The 24,020-nt window shown below is 41.8% G+C and overlaps 1 protein-coding gene and 1 non-coding gene across 2 annotated transcripts in view; both read right to left on the minus strand.

The window, feature by feature from the left end:
* Positions 1 to 24,020, minus strand: part of Myo5c (myosin VC) — a 94,251-nt gene that overhangs the window by 11,499 nt on the left and 58,732 nt on the right. The window contains exons 24-36 of the mRNA XM_076848581.2: positions 22,207 to 22,270; positions 19,429 to 19,609; positions 16,967 to 17,060; positions 16,641 to 16,704; positions 16,474 to 16,554; positions 14,686 to 14,866; positions 13,093 to 13,186; positions 12,601 to 12,664; positions 12,336 to 12,504; positions 7,236 to 7,323; positions 5,216 to 5,314; positions 3,876 to 4,030; positions 684 to 773 (exon numbers count right to left, since the gene is read on the minus strand). Coding sequence (XP_076704696.2) covers positions 684 to 773; positions 3,876 to 4,030; positions 5,216 to 5,314; positions 7,236 to 7,323; positions 12,336 to 12,504; positions 12,601 to 12,664; positions 13,093 to 13,186; positions 14,686 to 14,866; positions 16,474 to 16,554; positions 16,641 to 16,704; positions 16,967 to 17,060; positions 19,429 to 19,609; positions 22,207 to 22,270 — 1,424 coding nt within the window. The remainder of the gene's footprint in view (positions 1 to 683; positions 774 to 3,875; positions 4,031 to 5,215; positions 5,315 to 7,235; positions 7,324 to 12,335; positions 12,505 to 12,600; positions 12,665 to 13,092; positions 13,187 to 14,685; positions 14,867 to 16,473; positions 16,555 to 16,640; positions 16,705 to 16,966; positions 17,061 to 19,428; positions 19,610 to 22,206; positions 22,271 to 24,020) is intronic.
* Positions 8,019 to 8,091, minus strand: Trnav-cac (transfer RNA valine (anticodon CAC)). Its single transcript has one exon. It is a non-coding gene; the product is annotated as a tRNA-Val (tRNA).

Below are 24,020 nucleotides of genomic sequence, written 5' to 3' on the forward strand. Positions count from 1 at the left end.
GGAGAAAATATGTGATTAGGCAATTTAAAAGGAAACACAAATTACCAATAGCCTCTGAAATGATGCTTGATGGCACTAGTAATCAAGCAAATAAGACTCAAGTAAAAACGTATCCTTTTATATTCATGAAGATTGGTAACAATCTTAATACTAAATGTTGAAGGTATGAGACATTGGAAGCTTCAGACATTGCTGGTAGGATTATAAATAGTACAACCATTTTAGAAAGCCACAAAACCCCTAAGAGGCACTTTGTTTTTTTCATTCAATGAAGTTTTTCTCTGTGAGTTCTTGAAAGTGAAGAACTACTTCATGGCATCAGCTCCAAGAAGCAGAGTTGGATTGTAAAGGAATTCTATTTACAAATCGTGGAAAAAATAATCAGAAGCTATAGAGAACAGCTCACAAGAAATAAGCACATTGGACTAGAGGCTATATTTTGGAGTCATAATACCAAAAACTTTGAATCCCAACCAGAAGGACGTGGCCTATGGTGTACACCCAAGTGATTGACAGGGGACATGCCTCTGGTCTCTTGGGTGAAGGGGAAGCCAGAAGCCAGTTGGAACACTGGCTGTCTCTGGAGCTGAGTGTCCAGTTCCTAACCCCTATGTGAGCTCTGGATCAGGAGAAGGCCAGAGGCCAGCAGTCAGCACAAGACACAAAGCAGGCCAGTATCCTACCTCTTCTCCACTGTACTGCTTCAGGCAGTTGAGGAAGTGACACGTATTGGAAAGCCAAAAGGACAGCATCTCAAAGTCTTCTAAATGGTCCTAAAAAAATAAGATAACGCTGGACTTGGTGATGACTGGTGTGTCTGAGCCAAGAGCAGATGTCTCTTACCTGTTTGGTTCATTGTTGGCTTTTGAGCAAAATTAACTTTTACTTTTATTCACTAAAGCCTCGATCAAATTTATGCTGTAATAATAAGAGCTTCTATTTCTATAGCAGGTGCATTTTGCAACATAGTTCTGTGCAGATTATGTCTGTAGTTATGAAGCCTGCAGAAGGCACTGCAGGAATGCCTGGGAAATGTCAGTCTCACATTCTGAACAGGAGGACAGATATAGCAGATGTAGGAACAGATAAATAGGTGGTCAAGTGCCCACATGGTTGATGTAGACCGTGCTGCAAACGCTCAGAGGACAGAGAGATGATGGGGAACCACAGGGGGTGAAAATCTCATGAGAGAGGTGGAAGGATCTGCCTCTTGAAGCACAGGGTGGAGAGAGGAAAGCCGTGGAGAAGGAGAGCAGGAGTGAGCAAGAGGCAGAGGCAGAGTGATCATGATCAAAGAGGTACAAGGAAGACTTGGAAAATCCTGGAATTTGGAAAACAAGGGAGAAGCATTTCAAGAAGACGGGTGATAATACTTTAGTCAATTTCAGGAGAATAAAAACCAAAGCAATACCATTGGATTCAGTGGAGGAGTTATTTTAGGTATTTTAGTAGATTGTGGGGTACTACATCTTTGTCATTCCAGATTGTAAGGAGTGATAAAGAGAACTGATGGAGGCTCCTAGTAGAAGCACTTTGGCAGGCAGAATTGGGGAGGAAAAGGAACAGTGGCTGAAGAGGACATGTGGCCCAGGTGAGCACTGGTGTATTGGAGGTGGGGCAGGGGCAGGTCCTGAGCACAAAGGCAGAGGGAGGTGTCCGTGGAGAATTTGAGACTGAAATTGCTGGCAAGAAAGGGCTTTTGTAATTCTCATGCCAAGCATCTTTTGGTGTATAAATATTTAGATAAACATTTCAGAGCATCAAGATGGGATAAATATTGTGTGCCTACGGCTGGAACACAATGTGAGTTTGTCTTGTTTTAAGAAAACTCATTTATGAAAACATGAATAAGGAAAATGTCAATTTAAGGAAGCCATTTCAACAACATTCCACTGACTCTATGAAGATAGTGACTATAAAGTGTATAGCACAAAGCAAATGCTCATTTTCTCTAATACCAGATGAAAAATGAATTATTGGTACAATTTTTTTTTCTTGGAGGAGAGGGGGAAAATGCCCATATTCTGACCTCTCAAACATCTACTTTTTTTTTTTTTTTTTAAATTCTTTCCTTTTGTTAGAGTAATTTAACTAGGGTTTAACTCTTCAAGAAAATATATTTTGGGGCTGGGGTTGTGGCTCAGTAATAGAGCACTTTCCTAGCACATGTGAGGCACTGGGTTCCATCCTCAGCACCACATAAAAATAAATAAATAATATAAAAGTATTGTGAGCGCCTACAACTAAATTTTTTTTTAAAAAAAGAAAATATATTTTGCTAAAAGTGAGGTAGGTCTTCCTTCAACTAAAACATTCAAATATATCCCAACATCAAATGGTGCTTCTCTTTTGGAGGGGCATGAAAAACAGTGGATCTATATTTTATTGTTCCTTTTTCATGTGGATCAGTATGTTATAATAGCTAGAAACTTGGACTTTTAACTGAAAAATTGATTGTTATTTCCTAGAAAGAGAGAAAACAGATTTGGTACTAACTCCACTAACTGTGGTTAATGGAATTTTCTAACTGAGGACAGCATAAAGTCCAGCTTTGTGCTTTATCAACCACCCTACCCATGCTCTGGTAGCCGGATATCCCAGGATCCAGGTTGAACCAAGCATTACCTAAGAGCTCTTTTTATACAGAGCTTCCACCCCTGTGACAAGGATCTGGTCTGTTTAAAAAGATCTCTGAGTCTTAGTTACAATTATTTTCTCATTTATCACTTAAGAGTTTCCAGGAAAAAAGAAAAAATAAATGCAGTAAGTGCAGAATGGTTTTAGGATTATGTTGCAGCTGGAAAGGAAATTGACAATGAACTATATCTTATTGTTACATCAGTGTTCACATAACTCTTTTCCTTTTTATTGTCACTGTTTTTCATTGCCTACATGTCACACCATGAGAAATTTAGTTAGTAACTTCTGATTATGCACTACACATACAGGATCTATGTCCCATGGTGGGACATAGATGGATTGGCATGGATTCCCTACCACCCAGTAGCAAATTCCTGTTGGTGTAGTTGCCCAGTCTTTCCAATGAGGAAAATGTCCTAGGGATTGGCATTCAGCAAGGTGGAAGGAACCTGGTTCCCTGCATGACTGTGTGGAGCAGAGCCTCCCTCCAACATGAATGGCTCATTATGAGCAGAGGAAAACCTCCATTTTCTTTCATTCATTGCATATTTGGGGTGGGTAGATGGGAGTGGTCTCTCAGCTACAGTAGCTTAGCCACTAACCTAACAAAGACACAGCTCATCTTCATTTCTGGACTGGGTAAAACAGTACATTATGTGATTTTAGGAAGGAGAAATGTATCATTGCCAAAGGAAGAGATGAGTAATTTTTCACTTCTTCCCATTCTTCATCATTCATGCTTGCTACACTGTTAGAACACATATTATGTCTCACAGCTGGTAATCTCACACCCTAAGGAAATAAAAGTAATGAGGTAGGGGCTAGTAGGTTGTAGTCTCACTGGTAAGGTTTTGAGGTGCTAGGGGTTGAACTTAGGGCCTCTTAAATGCCAGACAAGAGCTCTATCACTGAATTATATCCCCATCCTTATTTATTTTATTTTGAGACAGGGTTTCACTCAGTTGCCAAAGCTGGCCTAAACTTGTGATCCCCTGTCTCAATCTCCTGAGTAGCTGGGATTGCGGTGTGCCTTTCCACACTTAGCACTTCTGAGGTCTGTTGACAGATTCTTGTCCACTTGTCTTTCTCTGACAGCTTTTACTAGTTGGGCCTCAAACTGGTTTGAGGAATTATGTGGCTCACCTAAGACTGGACACTAAGGGTAGGTCAAGAATGGGCATCCAGATGTTCCCATTGGTGCACACCGAGGGCCAATGTCAAAGGCAATTCCTTACCTTAACCACCTGCTTGATTCCATTAATGGTGCTGTTCATGAGGGACTTCAGCATGTTGGCATCATTTAAAGAGTCTGCGTAGCGTACACACATGAACAGGATGTGAGCCGGCAGTCCGGGGATCATGTTCACAACCACACCGCGGGGCTTCAGATCTGGAGCAGAGAGAGCCAGTGAGGACCAGAGCTGATGGGTCAGCTCTCCTCCTGAGGACCCTTGGTTGTGGGCAGGGGATTTGGTCATTTTTCTGCACTTCATGCAGAGCCTGAACACTCAGGGTTTTCTTTTCTCTTTGAGGAATTCCATCTGGGTCCTCCCTCTGGTGCCACCTGCTCCTCTCACTTCTCATTTGCAAAGCACTCTCTCTTTTTTAAAAGTCCAGATGAAAGACAGAAGTTGTAATTTTCCTTGGTGTGGAGACCCTGGATTTTTGATCCCCAATAGAAGAAAGGAACCCAGTATCATAGAATCCCCTCCTCAATTTCTTTGATGAGGTTGAAAAATGATCTCAACAACCACAAGAAACCACCTTGAATAGGAAATCCAGGGACATAATAGTGTAGAGGAGTCGAGCCTGGTCTTGGGTAGAAGAGAATGGCAGAGTGACAGAATGAGGCTGAAGGGAAAGACAGCTTCATAGAAAAGGAGTTCGTTGCTGCTGCATTAAGCCATGGGAACAAAGAAGAAACCACTACTCATGGTATGCCAGTGAGGGTAGGGAAGGGAAGGATTGGGGATACGTCATGCTCTGAGGGGATCATTCTGAAGAAGAGGAAGTAAGACTACCCCTCAACTTTCTATTTAAAAATCTTGGGACCAGCTATCAGGAAGGAAGATTTTCTCCCTTCCCCTGGAAAACCACTTGGAGACTATGGAAGATTGATTCTAAGACCACTAACCCTCATGCAGTCTGGGATGTTCCTAGAACTGGGGTTTGGCTGGGCAGCTCCTATCACAATGCCTGTAAGTGGATTTCTCAGCAGAAGTCAAATAGTACACAAAGACACAATTATGACCACTGTGGCTCCTGTGCTGAGACCCAACGGTGAAGTCAATGTCTGGAGATATTTTTATTGTCGTGACTAGGGGTTGCCACTGGCTTCTAGCAGGCGGAAGTCAAGGATGTGGCTCAGTATCCTACAGCACACAGTCCACCTCACTCCTTCAATAAGGAGTATCTGGTGAGTAGTGCTAAGGCTGAGAAACTGCAAGCTAGAGGAAGAAGCAATGAAGGAAGAAAGAGGAAGACATGGGACTTGCCCTGCCCAGGACTTTGGCATTGACTGATGTTTGAGTTTTCACAGAGAAAGCAAGAAAAGCAGAGTTCCAGGTTTTACTACCAAGAATGAGGTTTTGAATGAGCTTGGCCTCGTCTTCTCTCTTGTATTCCAGCATTCCAAGATACTCCTTGGGTCCCGAGGACAAGTGTACATCATTGGCTGCAGACAGAGGCAAATAGTCAGCTAAACACACAAAAACAACACTCACAGATTTCTTAATGAGACTTCTCCATCTGCTCTTGCCCCGTTCTGGCTGGTCTGCTTATGAACTTCTGTGGCTTTCAGATATAGAGAAACCTCACAGTATCTTGAAGATTTTCTCCCAGTAGTGATTTCTGTCTGTGAATATAATCAGTGAGCTCAGCTGCTACTGAGAAGGCTAAGTGGTCTCAAAGGACCCCGATGAGCACCTGATAGGTCTCCAGCACAGCAGGGATAGGAAAGAAACCAAGATGCTGCCTGTCTTCAAGGTGCTGATGCTGTGGTGAAGGAAACGGCCCAGGAAACACTTGTTGCGCAAACTACCAAACTATACAGTCATGACCACAGTGATGGTGTTAAATTTTTTTTTTGATTGCTGTGACAAGTTATCCAAAACGTGGTGACTTAAAATACCAATTTTTTTTTTTTTTTTTTTTTTAATGCTGGGTATTGAACCCAGGGCCTCATGCATGCTAAGCATGCTGTTTACCACGGAGCTACTTCTCTAGCCCAGACAACACAAATATTTAATCAGATAGTTCTGAAGGTCTAGAAGTCTGAAAGCTAAGCCAAAATACCTGGCTCCTGGATAAATAAATTGCTCCTGGATTCCTGACCCAGAACTGTGTTGTTAAATTTTATTTGTTGTAGGTTTCTAAGTTTGGGGGTAATTTGTTGTGTAATTTATTGCAGGAAAGCAGATGAGTTCTAATTTAGACATGCTGATTTGGAGGTACTGATAGAAAAGCAAAGGAAGTAGTGTTAAAGGCAAAAAAGAGCTCGGATGAAGGAAAATGAGTGAAGATGATCACGGATTTTGGCAGTTCTTGGGTAGAGATGGTAGTTCATTCATTTATTTGTTCCAACAGTGGAGACAGGATGAGGGGTAAGAAAGGACAGAAGTGGCTGTGCTCTCATGGGGCAGACCAGCATATATCATTTGTTATTGAAGGGGAAAGAGCCTCAGTTTTGTTTGGGACATTTCAGACTTGAGGTGGGAGTTGAACACACAAAAATAAAAAAAGCTCTACAAAAAAAATTAATAGAGTCCGGTGTGAAGTGAATGCCTGTAATCCCAGTGACTTGGGAGGCAGAGGCAGGAGGTTCGCAAGTTTGAGGCCAGCCTCAGCAACTTAGCAAGACCCTAAGCAACTTAGTGAGAACTTGCCTCAAAATAAAAAATTAAAAAGGCTAAGGATGTGGCTCTGTGTTTAAGCACCCCTGGGTTCAATCCCCAGCTCCCAAGACAAAATGAAACAAAACAAAAAGAAATGAATAGAGAAAAAGGAACAGACAGTTGCAGACACAACCTGAGCAAGAAAATTTGAGAGGAAGAGGAAAAGTAATAAAGGACAAAAGAGTGAAGAGTGAAAGGAGAGAGCCGAAGACGGGCAAAGTTCAGGGACTCTGCTGCAGAAAAAGGGAGGAGAGGTCCTTCCCCCAGGGGCTCAGAGAACGCTTGAAGTGTGAAGTTCAGTCAGAGTCTGCCTTCTTGGTTCTCTAGTCCTCTCCCCTAATAGGAATCCGGATATTACTGATCCTACATATGTGACAGGGAAGAAGGTGAATTTCAAAGCAGTTAATTCAAAAACTGCAGTTTAATTTTTAAAGGGGCAGGGCTAACAGAGGAAGAGGTTACAAGTATTTATCATAAGACATCAGCTGCAATGACATGAGCACCTCTCGCATTATCTGAGGGGTGGTGAGCTGTCTCCCTGCCTTGAAAGACTTTTTCTTCAGTGCATCACTAAGGCCTACAGGTGACCAGTTGAGAATCACCGCTTTAGGTTTCCTACGTGGCTTTGGACCATGTAGGACATACACGATTCAGCACATGTTGGCCTTAGCTGAAAGCGCCAAAGAATAAGTACCTTCCTACCTTTTTCAATCGTCTTGGTTAGAGTCTTGACTTGATCTTGTAGCTTTTTAATCACTCTGTCCTTCATGTCTAACTCTTCTTCAAGGTCCTTCAGAAATGAAAAGAAACAAGGACATTAGTTTAGAAGCACCCCTGTCTGTTTTGGGGCAACAGCTTTATTGAACTACAATTCAAATACTGTACACTTCACTCATTTAAGCCACTCTGTGGTTTTTAGTGTAGTCCGAGCTGTGCTACCATCACCATTATCTAATTCCAGACATTTTCCTTGTCTCCCAAAGAAAGTATAACCTTTAGTGGCCAGGCTTCTCAGTGATCACTAATTTTTTCCTGTCTCTACAGATTTGCCTATTCTAGACAATTCATATAAATGAAATGATATACTATGTGATATTTCATGTCTAGCTTCTTTCACATAGCTTACTGCTCTCATGCATGCTGTGGCTTGCAGTTATATTTCATACCTTTCTATGGCTGAATAATATCCCATTGTAGGGTCAACCGCATATATCTTGTTCTGTTTTCCTCTTACGCTTTTGAAAAAAATATTTATTTCTTAGTTTTAGGTGGACACAATGTATTTATTTTACATTTATGTGGTGCTGAGGATCGAACCCAGTGCCTCATGCATGAGAGGCCAGCACTGTACCACTGAGCCACAATCCCAGCCCCAAGAAATCTGTGACAATGAACTACTTGTGTGTAAGACTCTAAGGGGAGAAATGCTCTGGAGAGGTGAAAGCCACTGACCCACTGGAGAAGAATTAGATTTTTTTTTCTTTTTGATGATGCTGGGGATTGAACCCAGGGCATTATGCATGTGAGGCAGGCACTCTACCAACTGAGCTATATCACTCTTAGGTAATCGTCCATCAAAGAAAATTTTAAAACACGAGTATAGAAAAGTGGGCCCTCCAGTTGTCCGAAGCTGGAGAAACTGATGAGAGATGTAAGCCCTGATTTTGTCTCTCCTTCTTTATAAGAAGATGGCCTTGCCCATGATGAATTTGGCTAGTCTTAGATACCTAGAAATATTTCCTGTAGAGAGCATCTTCTTAAGAAGAAGTTCTCATCGGTACAGTTAGATCTCTAATAATTAATGTGTAGTTTCAATTTTGAATTTGACTAAAGGATTATATTATAGGTTGAATAGTCTTTTTAAAATTTATGGCTCCCCCAAATGTGACCTTATTTGGAAACAGGGTCCTTGCAGTTGTAATTAAGCTAAAGATCCATATAAGGTCATACTGTTAAGATGGGCCCCAAATTCAATAAGAGTGTCCTTTTCACAAAAAAAGAACACACAGGGACACACAGAGAAGGCCACGTGAAGAGAGGAAGAGGCCAAAGTGTGACGCTGCCATGAGCCAGGGAATGCCAGGAGCCACCAGGGTGCTGGAAGAGGCAAGGAAGGATTCTCCTCAAGAAACCTTGGAGAGCATGGCCCTGATTTCAGACTCTGGCCTCCATAACTGTGAGAGAATCAATCTCTTTCTTTTTTCTTTTCTTTTTTCTTTTTTTTTCTGGCAGTGCTGGGGATTGGAGGTCAGGCAAACACTCTACCACTGGCTCTAATCCAAGCCCCGAATTTCTATTCTTTTAAGGCACCTCATTGGTGGTGACTTCTTATGACAGATCCAGGAAAGTTACACAGATCAAGTCTCATTGGGCAAAATCCTCCACCTAATATGGCATGCAGAAATTATATATTTTTTGTTTCATATTCATCTGATCATTTGTAACATGTAGGCTCACTCATTGGTTCAAAAATAGCTTGTTGAAGACAGGGATGCCCTCTCTTATCACTTCTATTCAATATAGTTCTCGAAACACTGGCCAGAGCAATTAGACAGACGAAAGAAATTAAAGGCATAAAAATAGGAAAAGAAGAACTTAAATTATCACTATTTGTGGATGATATAATCCTATACCTAGAAGACACAAAAGGGTCTACAAAGAAACTACTAGAGCTAATAAATGAATTCAGCAAAGTGGCAGGATATAAAATCAACACCCATAAATCAAAGGCATTCCTGTATATCAGCGACAAATCCTCTGAAATGGAAATCAGGACAACCACTCCATTCACAATATCCTCAAAAAAAATAAAATACTTGGGAATCAACCTAACAAAAGAGGTGAAAGATTTATACAATGAAAACTATAGAACCCTAAAGAGAGAAATAGAAGAAGATCTTAGAAGATGGAAAAATATACCCTGTTCATGGATAGGCAGAACTAACATCATCAAAATGGCGATATTACCCAAAGTTCTCTACAGGTTTAATGCAATGCCAATCAAAATCCCAACAGCATTTCTTGTGGAAATAGATAAAGCAATCATGAAATTCATATGGAAAAACAAAAGACCCAGAATAGCAAAAGCAATTCTAAGCAGGAAGTGTGAATCAGGAGGTGTAGCGATACCAGATTTTAAACTGTACTACAAAGCAATAGTAACAAAAACAGCATGGTACTGGTACCAAAACAGGTGGGTGGACCAATGGTATAGAATAGAGGACGCAGAAACCAATCCACAAAATTACAATTATCTTATATTCAATAAAGGGGCTAAAAGCATGCAATGGAGGAAGGATAGCATCTTCAACAAATGGTGCTGGGAAAACTGGAAATCCATATGCAACAAAATGAAACTGAATCCCCTCCTCTCGCCATGCACAAAAGTCAACTCAAAATGGATCAAGGACCTTGAATATCAAATCAGAGACTCTGCGTCTGATAGAAGAAAAAGTTGGCTCCAGTCTACATATTGTGGGGTCGGGCTCCAAATTCCTCAATAGGACACCCATAGCACAAGAGTTAATAACTAGAATCAACAAATGGGACTTACTTAAACTAAAAAGTTTTTTCTCAGCAAGAGAAACAATAAGAGAGGTAAACAGGGAGCCTACATCATGGGAATAAATTTTTACTCCTCACACTTCAGATAGAGCCCTAATATCCAGAGTATACAAAGAACTCAAAAAATTAAACAATAAGAAAACAAATAACCCAATCAACAAATGGGCCAAAGACCTGAACAGACACTTCTCAGAGGAGGACATACAATCAATCAACAAGTACATGAAAAAATGCTCACCATCTCTAGCAGTCAGAGAAATGCAAATCAAAACCACCCTAAGATACCATCTCACTCCAGTAAGATTGGCAGCCATTATGAAGTCAAACAACAACAAGTGCTGGCGAGGATGTGGGGAAAAGGGTACACTTGTACATTGCTGGTGGGACTGCAAATTGGTGCGGCCAATATGGAAAGCAGTATGGAGATTCCTGGGAAAGCTGGGAATGGAACCACCATTTGACCCAGCTATTGCCCTTCTCGGACTATTCCCTGAAGACCTTAAAAGAGCGTACTACAGGGATACTGCCACATCAATGTTCATAGCAGCACAATTCACAATAGCTAGACTGTGGAACCAACCCCGATGCCCCTCAATAGATGAATGAATAAAAAAAATGTGGCATTTATACACAATGGAGTACTATGCAGCACTAAGAAATGACGAAATCATGGGATTTGCAGGGAAATGGATGGCATTAGAGCCGATTATGCTAAGTGAAGCTAGCCAATCCCTAAAAAACAAATGCCAAATGTCTTCTTTGATATAATGAGAGCAACTAAGAACAGAGCAGGGAGGAAGAGCAGGAGGAAAAGATTAACATTAAACAGAGTCATGAAGTGGGAGGGAAAGGGAGAGAAAAGGGAAATTGCATGGAAATGGAAGGAGACCCTCATTGTTATACAAAATTACATATAAGAGGTTGTGAGGGGAATGGGAAAAAAATAAGGAGAGAAATGAATTACAGTAGATGGGGTAGAGAGAGAGGATGTGAGGGGAGGGGAGGGGGGATAGTAGAGGATAGGAAAGGTAGCAGAATACAACAGTTACTATTATGGCATTAGGTAAAAATGTGGATGTGTAACCGATGTGATTCTGCAATCTTTGTAATGTTTTGAATAACCAATAAAAAAAAAATTTAAAAAAAAAACACAAAAATAGCTTGTTGAAACGAGCACACTGGGGTGCCTACTCCCTAGCTCTGGGCACTGCAGAAGAAACAGGGCTCCCTTCTCCCTGCCTGGGAATTCAGCCAGACAGGAGAGGTGAAGGACCCCACTGTGCTCCTGGGGAATCAGGAACAAATTCATGCAAATTCCAATCAACTCAGGGAAGACACCTGCTTACAGCCAGTGGGTGAAGGATCACAGGGGATGACATGCACATAACCCACTGCTCAGCCTCTCTCTTAGGCTCCACTGATAGCCAGTCCCCCACAAGAGGCCTGCATATCCCCTTCCAGTTCGGGCAGCCTCACATGCATATGGCAGGCAGACAGTTGCTTCTTTGGTGGGATTTGAGAATTCTATTCTCTAAGAAAGTTGTACTTGCCTCAAAATAGATGGCCATCACTTAGGGGCCACTGACTGGAATTTGTTATTTCCTATTAAATGTCAAACTCCTGGAATTCCTTTGTTTAGATGAAATTACTCTCTTAAGTTAAATCTTGACACTGCAAGACATGCTTTTATCCTCTCCAGGCTTTTCTGTGAGATAGGATACAGGGGCTTGACAACAGAGAGAAGGGCTCGTGAGCACATCCAGACTGACTTTTCAGAAGGGGCCAAAGAGGGTCCTGACTCCTAGGAAAGGATCCTGTCTCTTATTTCATGCTTCTGAGTCTTGTGGGATTTATACACCAGTACAATTTCAAAAAAAATAGCTGGGGATTAAAATAGGGCTGCTAAATTTCATTTTGGTGAGGGCATTTAAAATTTGGAGAGAACTTTATAAAATTTAAAGTCTTCCATCTGTTGTCATGGTCAATTCATAGAAGAACAATGTGACTCTCAAAATTATAGGTGATTCATGCTCCCAGAACAAGCATGGGCTTCGTGAGGGGTACGTTCTGCTCAGCAAAGTGCTCACACATCAGCCTTGTTCTCCATGTGCTAGAGACCAGGGCCCCCTCGTCTCAGACGGTGCCATTTGGGGACAGCACTCAGGAAACAGGGTCCTGTGCAGTGTAGCCTCTCCTCCCCTCTCCGCTGTGCCTTTCAGCAACTGGAATTGTTCTCACCCTGTTTTCTAAAGAGAGACGAGAAGCTTCCTGCCGAAAATCACTCCCAACTTCACTTTCGGTCTCACGTTGCTTCTTCAGGTGCTCGCTGGCCTCCTGTAGCTCTTGGATCTTATCCATCAGCTTCTCTTTCGCTTTGGTGTGTATTTCATTCTGGGCTTCTGCTGCCCTGGGAGAGACAGAGGGACTTCTCATCCATCATGCCAAGCGCTGGTGTTTCCACAGAAGGAAAAACACCAGGGCTGATTTGCAAGTTAACACTTACTTTCTTTGTGTTCCTTCCTCTTCTAGACGGCGATGTAACTGATTAGACAATTCTTCCAGTCTTCCTGTAGTGAGAAGAGCTGTCAGTGCTGTGGTGGGCTATCTCACGGCATTCTGATTTGGGTTGGGCATTATTTTCAGTTATCAGAGGTTCTAAACTGCATTCAGGCAAATGTTAGGTTTTGTTGGGTCTGAACAGTGTTTTAAATAATTTGTTAAACCCTTATTTAAAAGTTATAATATTTCATGTGAAAAATCTAGATTTTCTTTAAAGATAGGAACATCCAACAACGCTGGAGACTGTCTTCCCACTTGGCAAAAATCAACGGAGCCTCGAGGAAGCTGTCTCCTTTAAATGTCCTCCAACTGTTACTGTACCTTCCACTGCCCGTGCTGGGAGAATCAGAGCTTAAAACCCCTGAAAGCAATGACCTTTCTGGCCCTAGACACCCTGCACACCTTTGAAAAGCAGGCCCATGAGGGTTCCATTTACCTTTCATTTTCTCAGTTTGTTCATTCAGACGAATTTCAAGATCTTGCTTCTGTTTCTCCAGCTCTGAAATTTGCTGTTTAAAGTCTGGGATCATCTTTAGAGAAGAATTATAAACATTAGACTAAATACCTTCATCTATGAACTTTACCATCTCAGAAACAAACTACACTGTCTCTGTGTTCAGACCATAGAACGTGTAGTTGTATAACGGGGCCAGCTGAGATGCCCTACTGGATTCCCTCCCTTCCTCCTCCCCCCCCCCCGCCTCTCCCCTCTCTCATTTTATCCTTAAGACCTATATGATAGTCTCAAGGGATTCCAGCATGCTCAGAACTACACTGAGACAGATGTGCAGTGTAGCAGATGTGCACTGTGCTGAATGGAGGGAGGGGTGATGTGAAAGATGTAGGCAGCTTTTTGGTCCTAGACCCAGAGACCCACTCTCTCATCAGGGAATAGAAAAAAAAAATTTTTTTTCAAATCATTCCACTGCTACTTCTGAATTCCAGGCCACATATGGCTCCGTTAGTGTAGGTCTGGAATTGTCCACTGTGCTCCACAATCCTTTATCCTTTTCTATCTGTTATTTCTTTAAAAATGTCCATCAGCTCCATCCTTAGCCAGATAAAAACTTGTTTTTGTTGTCTAAGCTTTATATAGACACCAGTGACTTAGAATTGCAAATTCCTCATTAAAGTTTTATCCAAAGAATATAGGAAGACATGAATGTCCTTAATGGCTGTTCTACATGTCCCGCTCCTGTCTGCTCACCTGTTGATGCACCCAGAGAGTTCCTAACTCTCCCAGGTAGAGGAGGAGATAGTAAAGAAGTGGAGGAGGAGCATACTGAGGCGGGGTGAGAAGCCTGGGCGAGTGCAGTGATCTGGAAGCCAAGAACAGCCGGGAGGTGGGGAGTGATCCACGTCATCAGAGGCTGCTGAGAACCCGTGGGGGTGCAGGCCGATTTGGCTGGTAGTAGGGGCATGTGATAGAGCAGTGTGACCAGAGAGAAATGAGAGGCTGGTAGAGAAAGTATGATTAGATGGCCTTTAAGAAGTCCTTCAACTCTCCAAAACAATGGGAGGGTAGCCATGGAAGACATGAGGTTAAGAAAAGGATGGTTTTTGAGTAACAAGATTCTGAAAGTATTTTTCCATGCCAGAAGGTGTGGGTCAGAAAGAAACAATGAGACAAATGCTGTGGGTGAGAATGAGAGTCACTGAGGAGGAAGCCCTAGAATAGGTAAGCCTCACACCATGAACCGAATATACTCCCTTCTCAAGAACCAAGCTTCCACCTTAATGGGGGTTTCTTTCCAAGGGCTTAGAGCTAAATTTAGATACATGGATTTAAGGAGACACACACATACATAGAATTTAAATCCAGCATATGGTAATCAAACCTACTCTGAAATCAAACTGCTCTCTAGCCTGGGGTCATTTTACAGTTTTATCTTCTGATAAAAGTATTATTTCTGGAAAAAAAAATAGTGTAATTCCCTTGTTCAACTGCCAAAAAACTGAATTTTACTCTACTGAGGAATAATGTCTCCAGGATAATGGCCACGGCCAGGGACCATGGCTGAGATGATACCATGTTTTCTGATGTCAGCCTGGCAACTTCATGACGGATACTTTCATTGATATCATTCTCTTCTCTAAACAATTTCTGCAGGTGGTTGATTTCTTGACTTAGATGCACCACTTTGAAGTTCAGAGCTTCAATTTCCTTTTCATAGCAATCTTTCTGAGACTGGAAATGGTTCTCCAAAACACTGTTAAAGGAGGATCAAGAAATAAACCATAGGGCCTCTGTTCTGTTATGCTGACTACTGTGAGAGTGTATATATGCATCAGTTATGAGGGTCATGGTTGCAGTTGACTTATGAATATGCTAGGTGTTAGAGACTGTCATTATGGGGTCCATCTGGGTATTTATGAAGCATTGTGTGGGGTTAGCATGCAGTTAATGATAAAGAAATTTCATTTTAGAAGTTATTAAATTACATTTTTTACTTTCTTAATAGTTAAAAATATATGCTGTGGCCAGGCGCAGTGGTGCATGCCTGTAATCCCAGCGGCCTGGGAGGCTGAGGCAGGAGAATCACAAGTTCAAAGCCAGTCTCAGCAAAAGTGAGGCCCTAAGCAACTCAGTGAGATCCTGTCTCTAAATAAAATACAAAATAGAGCTGGGGATGTGGCTCAATGGTCTAGTGCCCCAGAGTTTAATCCCTAGTACCCCCCCAAAAATTATATATATGTATATATGCGCTACGTATGGTGCTACAATTGTGAAAACATTTCATTATGTGTGGGAGACCAACCCTACACATGACTGGGTTACACTCCCCGGCTGGGTGCTGAGGCGCTCAGTCGCAGAAATGTGGCAGAGCTTTCCCCACCCTTCTTGGGTTCGAGGGTCCGTGTCTCGTGCATGGGTGTGTCTTGCTACAGCCCCATGGGTGGAGCTATGCTCACCTGTTCCTTTGTAAGCTAACCCCTTGCCCTGTTTAGGATAGAATCTTCCATGGAAGTGCCTTGTGTGTGTCCCCCTCTCTTACTGTGCCCTTGGGTGTGGCGAACCCAGGTGTCAGTCAACCTGCTAACAGTGGGCATCATGAAGATAGACTCGGCCCCTTAAACCTGACCCCTTGCCTCATTTGAATGGCTTCTCCTCAATAAAAGGGGTCAGCGGGTGCGCTCTCTCTCTCTCTCTCCCTCTCTCTCTCTCTCTCTCTCTCTCTCTCTCTCTCTCTCTCTTTCTGCGGACCCTTAAGGTCAGAGGAGCCGTCACAGCAACCCCAAAGAAAAAAGTATTTGTGTCTCCTGTGTGGTTATTTTGCGCAGCCCAGTTAGCCCAGTTCAGCTGGAGTGACTCCTGAGCCTTTTAGTCATGAACAGAAACCCGGCAATTATGCATTATGGGCTTTGGGTGGTGGCAGTGTGTTGGGGTGGTGGGATGTTGGTGGTGGGAAGGCTGCGTGTAGTCACAGGGATATGTGGGAACTCTGTATCCTCTGCTCAACTTTGCTCTGAATCTAAAATTGCTACAAAAAACAAAGTGTATTAATTTAAAGAAGACAAAAAAACTCCTTAAATATGCCCATATATCCACAAGCAACAGTGACTGACTTATTTGCTATAATTAGCTTTTACTATATAGGCTATAGATTTTATTACTAGGCAGTTTATCCAATGAAGAGATTATTTCTCATTACTAAAATAATTACCTAATTCTCAGAGATATTTCCAGTAACTATTAGATTATTCTCCTGTAAGAACATACTTTATGTGTCAAATCTACAAAAAAGATAAGCTTTTGGCTTTTCAATAGTCTATTATCTCCGAAAAATAAAACAGAACCCTGAGGGAAATTTCTTACCGTGTTGCTTTCTTTAGTCCTTCATAAGCAAACCAAAGTTCTCCGTCCTCATTTAAATGTTCCAAATCTTCCACAGAAAGCCTGGAAAATAAGGAGGGTAGGAAAACTCTATCATCTCTCTCATGTTTTACATGTTTTCAAATGTTTGATGATGCAGAAATGATTACCTGCTTCTTACGTCTTCAACGTCATAGCTCTCGAGAAGTTGTTTCGTGATCTCTGACATCTTTTCTGAAAGGAAAAGGTAGTGCAGTATAAATCACATTTGTACATGATTTCTCTTCCCCATGACATTGCTAGGGCCCAGCTAACGAACTTACCAACTGTTTGCCCAAGTGACCGACCAACCTCCCAGGTATTCAACCAACTAGCTATCCAAGCCACCAACCGACCAACTGAACGCACACCAGTCACGGGCGACATCACTTCTGCAGGGACACACCTATGATAACTCAGCCAGCATCCCACGGACAGTGACTTATATCTTTGTTACCTCTCATTTCTCGTTTCTGTGATTGCACGTGTTTTTCCACGTCTATCTTCTGGGTCTGAAGCAGCTCGATCTCCTTCTCAAACTCAGAGATGGTCTGAATCATAGTGATGACAAACAGGTGGAGAAAAAATATTGGTTTTGCTTTGCCTGGGACAAGGGAGCTCTTACAGGAGTGGGTGGGGGCAGGCACCCTCCTGGAGTGCCTTCGTAAAATCTCAGAAAGCCATCAATGCTTGTAACAACTGCCCTTGAGCACGGTTCACGGCTCAAAATGCTGTTGTTTATTCTCAAATCTACTTGATTGTACAGTAGAATTAGCTTCTGTATTATAGAAAGGAAAAGATAACTACTATAAGCTTGCAGAGGGAGTGGGTAGGGGCCAGCTGGGAACAGTAAATCACAGGGACTAAAGCTCTCTTTCAGGGGATAACATCTGGGAGGGGCGGTGGGCAGAGTTGCCATCTTCCTAACTGTGGGTTTGGGCTACAGCCAGGCTTAAACGTGGGACAGCGGCCCAGGTAGGGTGATTTCAGGTAGTCAGGAGGGCGGCCTGGGCACTGGGGTCCCTGAGGGCCAGCTCTGGTGGTGGAGAGGCTGTATCCTACCTTAGCTTTCGAGCTCAGCTCGAGGAAGGATCACGGTTTGTGCTTTTGTAGCTAAGAGAGACATAAAGATTCTTGGGGCAGCAGAGGTGAATCACCTCTCCTTGGTATTTTCTGAGTTAGAATTCTGACGAGTCAAGGTCTCCAGCTCCTGAATCCAGGAGGAGCAGGGAGGGGGATCAAAGTGACATTTACTGAACGCTTGACCTAGATGACCTAATTCTCCTAACAGACCTGTAAGGTGAGTAGAGAGATCTTTTATAGATTAAAAAACAAAGGGTCACTGATGTAAAGGTTAAATGGCATGTTCAGATCACATGCCAGGTATATGGGCAAACTCAGGACTATCCAGGCCTAAAGCCCTGCTCTTCCTTGTAATATTTCGGTGAATGTTATAGGTCACATTTGTATTTACTTATGCATTTTAGACTGACTATAACACAACTAACTTGATAAAAATGGGTTATTTTCTTGGAAAATCCAGACATCTTAATGTTATTACATTGGGGAGCTTGAACCAGAGTTTTAGCTACCAAGGAGGAAGTGAGTGACATCTACTGGAGCCTCACTCCAAGTGCAGCCTCCTGATTTCCCAAATGTAAGAAAGGCTGTAGCCAGATGGCATGACTCGTGCAGATTGATGTCAGTCTTATGTGATTGCTCAGAATAAAGAAGGCATAGGATTATGTGGCTGAAGGTGATGCTTTCTAATCATGTGTCCTGTATCCTACTTTCAAACAACTGGAGACCAGGATCCAGAAAAAATGGTCAGCCCTGCCAATAGAGTTCAGAGGCTACCCAGATGTAATTTCAGGAGTTCTTATATAAAGATTATGCATGACTATTCCAGGACAGTCATGTAGAATATTTGCATAATTTTATAAATATTCTACTAATGTGTTTCACATATTTACTAGAAGCTTAAAAGCTCTCCAACTTTACAATGAAATGTCTTGTATTTATGAACATAAGTACACATAGGGTTACATTTTCTGATAGGGAAACAATTAAGATAAACCTTAATTGTCCAAACATGGGTCATTGCTTTGTTTGTTTAAAAAATTTTATTCTTTCTAAGAGCTTTTTATTAAGTTTCCCAGGAACATTTATATGTTTTTATGATAAATAAAATACTAGACAACAGCTAGTATTTTTTATATGATTTAGCAATTTAAAATGTCTTTCTATATGATTTTCCCTCTCCACTTTTTTATTTTCAATGTAAATTGACATAGTATAGTTGTGTATATTTATGGGGTACAAACTAAAGTTAAGATTTTAAACCAAGCTAATTAACATATCCTTCCCCTCAAATACTGGTCATTTTTTTGTGGGGAGAACATTTGAAATGTACCCTCTTGGCAATTGTGAAATGTGCAATACTCTGTTGTTATCTATACTCATCATACTGTGTAATGGATCATTGCTTTGGGGGACTTCTGATGAGAGTTTAGAAGGAATATTCTGATATAGAGTAAGTTAATTTTGATATAGGTATTTATAGATGTATAACATGATGGGTTATATAATAAGGGCTCACTTCAATTTATAACTTGATTTGGAATTATTCTTTAAATCAACATATTTAGATAACTATGTAAATTACATTTACATAGTTATCTAAATATGTGTTGGTGTTTCCCCAGCACCACAAAAAAAAGTTAGAAAGCTGACTTTTAAACTATGAAATCCAGTTTCATAAGGGTCTCCTGCTCAGAACCTGGTGGACTCAGGCTCCTCTGGCCTTTGGCCCTGATGCCCAGGCTCTCAGTTGTTCAGGAGGGAACATGGAACAGCTTCTACAGGTCGGATGGTTTCTGGATGGCTTGCCAGGGGAGTCTGAAAGCCAGAGTGTCCCACCTTAGCCTGCTTGCTCAGCCGAGCCACTTCCCCCTTGAGGCCATCTGAGGTGACACGCTCCTCCTCCAGCCGATGGTGGAGCTGTGTTTTCTCATCCTTGAGAGCTTTAATTTCTTCTTTCAGAGATTGAATCTGCTTCTCATAGTCTTGTGTTTTCAACTCAAAACTTTTTTCAAGAAGTCTAGGCAGAAAATGAGGAAAACAACTTAGAACTCTCTCTTCAGTCTTTGAATTAGAACAAAATATCATTTTGGAAATAATGAAGAGACCCCCCACAGAAGAGAAGAAAATGAACTGGGACCTATTGTGATACTTCTACTAGCCAGTGGGTTTATTTGAGCAGACTGTTTCCTGTTCTCCTAGTTAAAAGAAACTTTTTATACCTTCTGATCTGAGAAGTGCAGCTTTGAGATGATCATGCACAAGTAACACAGGACCATGGGCTGAATTTAAGACATAGTGGGGGGCTGGAATACAGCTCAGTTGGAGGAATGCTTGTATCGAATGCACAAAGCCCTGTGTTCAATCTCCAGCACCAAAAAAAAAAAAAAAAAAAGACACAGTGGTTGCTGGGGCTCTGCATTCCTAAGCCATCACTGGGTTCCATGCAGTCCTCCTGAGGGGCCCCTTCCCTCAGCAAAGACCTTGGCACGCTCTGTCAAGTCTGAGCTCCTTGTCAGTTTCAAGGACCCTGTAGGGGCTTGATTTGGTCCTAAAGAAATTAATACAAATTGAGCACCCCAATAATCTGAAAATCCATAATCTGAAATCTAACATTATTTGATCACAACATGATGCTCAAAGATTTCAGGTTTTCGAGCACTTTAGATTTTTAGGTTAGGAAAGTCAAAGCAATGACTCCAAAACATAAAAAACTGAAATTTGAAGCACTCTGACTCCAAGCATTTGAGATAAGGGATACTCAACCTGTAGAGCCATCTGATAAGTCCAGGGATTTAGCTCTTCAAAATTTTTAGAACACATTGCAACAAATGCAGGTTCCCTGATCTCCTGCTAACTGCATGGGGAAGTTGTGGATTTTATTGTCCCACTGTCTCAACCTCTGGTCCCTAAGAAACATGACAAGAATGTTCCATCTCTTCCCAAACCCTGCCATGCACTACTACTTTGAGGTCTAAACACACACACACACAGAAAGATTGAAAGGGGGGGGAGAGAGAGAGAGAGAGAGAGAGAGATCTAAAAACCTTTGAGTTAATGGAGTAAATTTGATTGGGGAAGGGAGGGGAGGGGAGGGGGCATGGGGGCAGGAAAGATGGCGGAATGAGATGGACATCATTACCCTAGGTACAGGTATGACTACACATATGGTGTGATGCTACATTATATACAACCAGAGAAATGAAAAGTTGGCTGCAATTGTGTACAATGAATCAAAATGCATTCTGCTATCATAGAGACCTAATTAGAATAAATAAATTTTTAAAAATGGGTAGAAAAGTGGAATACTAGGCCCTATGACCCAAAGAATTACACATGTTCTCAGCCTTCAAAAATGTATAATCCAGGTAAGAATTTCTTTGGTGATGACTGCCTTGTCATGTGATTGGTAACTAGAGGCAGAAATGTTCAGAGTCAAGAAATTGCTCTATCTTCTTGACCTGACTTATCAGTGTTTTTACCCTCAATGTACATGAAAGCTGAAGCTTTTACTTTGACTTACTTATCTATAAATAAGATCTTCAAAAAATTATTATAAAACTCTCCTGTTTTGAAAGAATCCACTTGAAATGTATTTCTTGGAATCTACTATTTCTACACTGAATTGATATTTCTGGCCCTGTGTATACTGTGTATACTGTGTATTTCTTGTATGTGCATAAATTGCATGCATACACAATTTAAAATAGAAACTGAGGTAAAATTGAGATTTTTCTATAGTAAAACTATAGTCATTAATGGTTATATGTGCTCTTGCGAACATAAACCTAGGAGGAAAGTAACTAATTTTGTGTAATAAAAAAGAATCTAAACCAGAAACAAACAAAAACACTTTGAGTTGATTTCCTTGAGAGATGGGAACCCAAAATGACATCCTTGGAAATTAGCAAGGGGTTTGATATTGACATAAGAAAGGGGACTGACTGGTATAGTCCAAGGTTATGGGGACCTACATTATTTATTTATTTATTTTTGTACTGAGGATTGAAACCAAGGACACTTAACCATTGAGTCACATCCCCAGCCTTTTTAAAATATTTTATTTAGAGATAGGGACTTGTTAAGTTACTTAGGGCTTCACTAAATTGCTGAGGCTGGCTTTGAATTCATGATCCTCCAGCCTCAGCCTCCAGAGCTGCTGGGATTACAGGCCTGTGCCGCTGTATCCCCCGCCTACCTTAGTATTTGTAGGTGGGTTACATAACTTATTTTCTGGGACAGAAATCAAGTTAACAGGTACAGCAGGTGAGGGGAAGAGAGGGAAGTGTATTTCTTTGGCCATAATTTTAATTCTTTGATTTCATGGAAGTTGGAGCAGGTGGTTGTCTTTGAATTTCTCACTGTCTCAACAACAAAAAGCAAGAAATTCCTAGTCATCTACCGTGCCCATCTGGCAGAAGCTGTAAGAACAACTTCAGAACCTGTGGTGTCTGAAGGCGTATGCTGAGCTCTCATGCATCTCAACATCTTTTACTTCCTAAAAATATTCCCACCCGCCCTCCTGTATCTGTGATGCACTATCTGCAAGCTGAGAAGCAAAGCAGAAAATACCAGAGAGGAGGAAGAGGTGGCTTTAAGTCAAACTAGATTTCATACATTCTTTGTCGTTCTTCTTTTTGTACATCATCAAAGAGCTGCTTGGTGAGGTTGTCCATTTTTTCTGTGAAAAGAAAATGTTCTTTGAAATATGACTGCCAGACCAATGATGATTGTCTCATGTCACATTCAAGAAACTGAGGATGTAAGAACAACCATGTGGCATTTATTTCTAACGGTGCTTGAGATGGAGTGCATGCCAATTTTTTTTTTTTATAAATTAGAAATGTAGATGAGAGGGTTTCAAAATAATAATTCTCACCAATCTGTCATGTTGGAATTTATGAATAAATAGTTTCATTTCTAGTACTTTTATTGGCCTGAATGTTAAATGCTTTTTAAAAATAGACATACTGGCATTAGGACAATAAATATTCTTAGAAATAAACAGAAACCTTTTGGGAAGAAAAAAATCACAAATTTATCATAGGGTTTCTCAGTCTCAGCACTATTGGCACTTGGAGTGGATGATCCTTTATTATGAAGAGGGGCTGTCTTGTGTTTTGTAGGGTTTTGAGCAGCATCTCTGGTTTCTACCCTCTGGAAGCCAGTGGCACCTCTGCTTCAGTTGTGACAACCAAAAATGTCTCCAGACCTAGTCAAAGGTGCCAAGGAGTGGGGAGGGAGAAACAGTGCCCCAGTTGAGCACCACTCATCAGTGTTGACCAAGAAAACACGAGTGTCTATTTCATTTGGGCAGCAGAAGAACCCCAAAATGGCAGAATCTCAAACACAAAGTCTGTAGGTTAAGGGGGAACTTGACAAGTAGGAAACCACTGGTAGGGCTCAAGATTTTCCATGGTTATGACAACCCCACATCCCCAATATGCCTCTACACAGCAGGGGCCATCAAGATGGAGGCTTGCAGATGCAGCCCGTCAAGGTGGCATCCATCTTTGCACTCAGCTAACATCCTATCATCTGTAATAAAAAGGGTAGAGGTAGGCAAGCTGAACCTGACTCAGGTTCATGTTTACTCCCAGACCCATGACCCCTTCTGTTCACTACCAACATTTCCATGGACTCCAAGGACCATGATGTCAGCCCTATGAGACAGGGTGGGGGGCATGCCTCCTTATCAGCACTCCAGTTCCTTTCCTGCTTGCCCACCTGGACCCAGGATGCTTACTTCCTCCTCACTGACATGGGCTTCTCCCATGCTCTGCCCTGAGTTCCTCCAGATCCACCACCTGCTGGCTGGGGCATATGCAAGTCCTCCAACCTGAACCCTCATGTCTTTGTGGCCTCATGGTGGAACTCAAGGAAAAGACCCTTGGCTAAGATATTAAGTATGGGGACTTCAACTATCAGATCAGAAACCACCAGGCTCACATTCCTGTTGCCTTTTCTGGGATTTAGCAAGTACTCTCTATTCAAATTTGAGCTGGAAAGCTTCAGGTGGATAGAGTTAGGCTAAAGATAGCTGTTCCATATCCTCAAAGGAAAGTGTTACCCACTAATCCAAGGTCTTCCAACCCTTCAGGGCCAGGACAGTGGCAGAGAACATGGGTACCACTTAGACTAAGTAACCCTGATTATCAGAAACTTTCTGTGCATCTTTGATGAGCAACAAATGTCAACTGCAGCATTACCCTGACTGTGCATCATGATTGCCATGGTGTTTTAAAAATACATGTCTGAGCCATCCCAGCAACCACCACCACCCAGACACCCATGCACACGCGTGCACGCACACGTTTCCTGATGCAAATGCTCCAGGCTAACAGTCCAACCATCTGTGCTTTGCAAAAGGCCCAGGGGGCTCTGAGGCATAGGAAGGGATTGCTTTGCTGTCTGATAAGAGATGGAACAGA

Source organism: Callospermophilus lateralis, chromosome 3 (genome assembly GCF_048772815.1).
Source record: "Callospermophilus lateralis isolate mCalLat2 chromosome 3, mCalLat2.hap1, whole genome shotgun sequence".
Classification (NCBI taxonomy): domain Eukaryota; kingdom Metazoa; phylum Chordata; class Mammalia; order Rodentia; family Sciuridae; genus Callospermophilus; species Callospermophilus lateralis.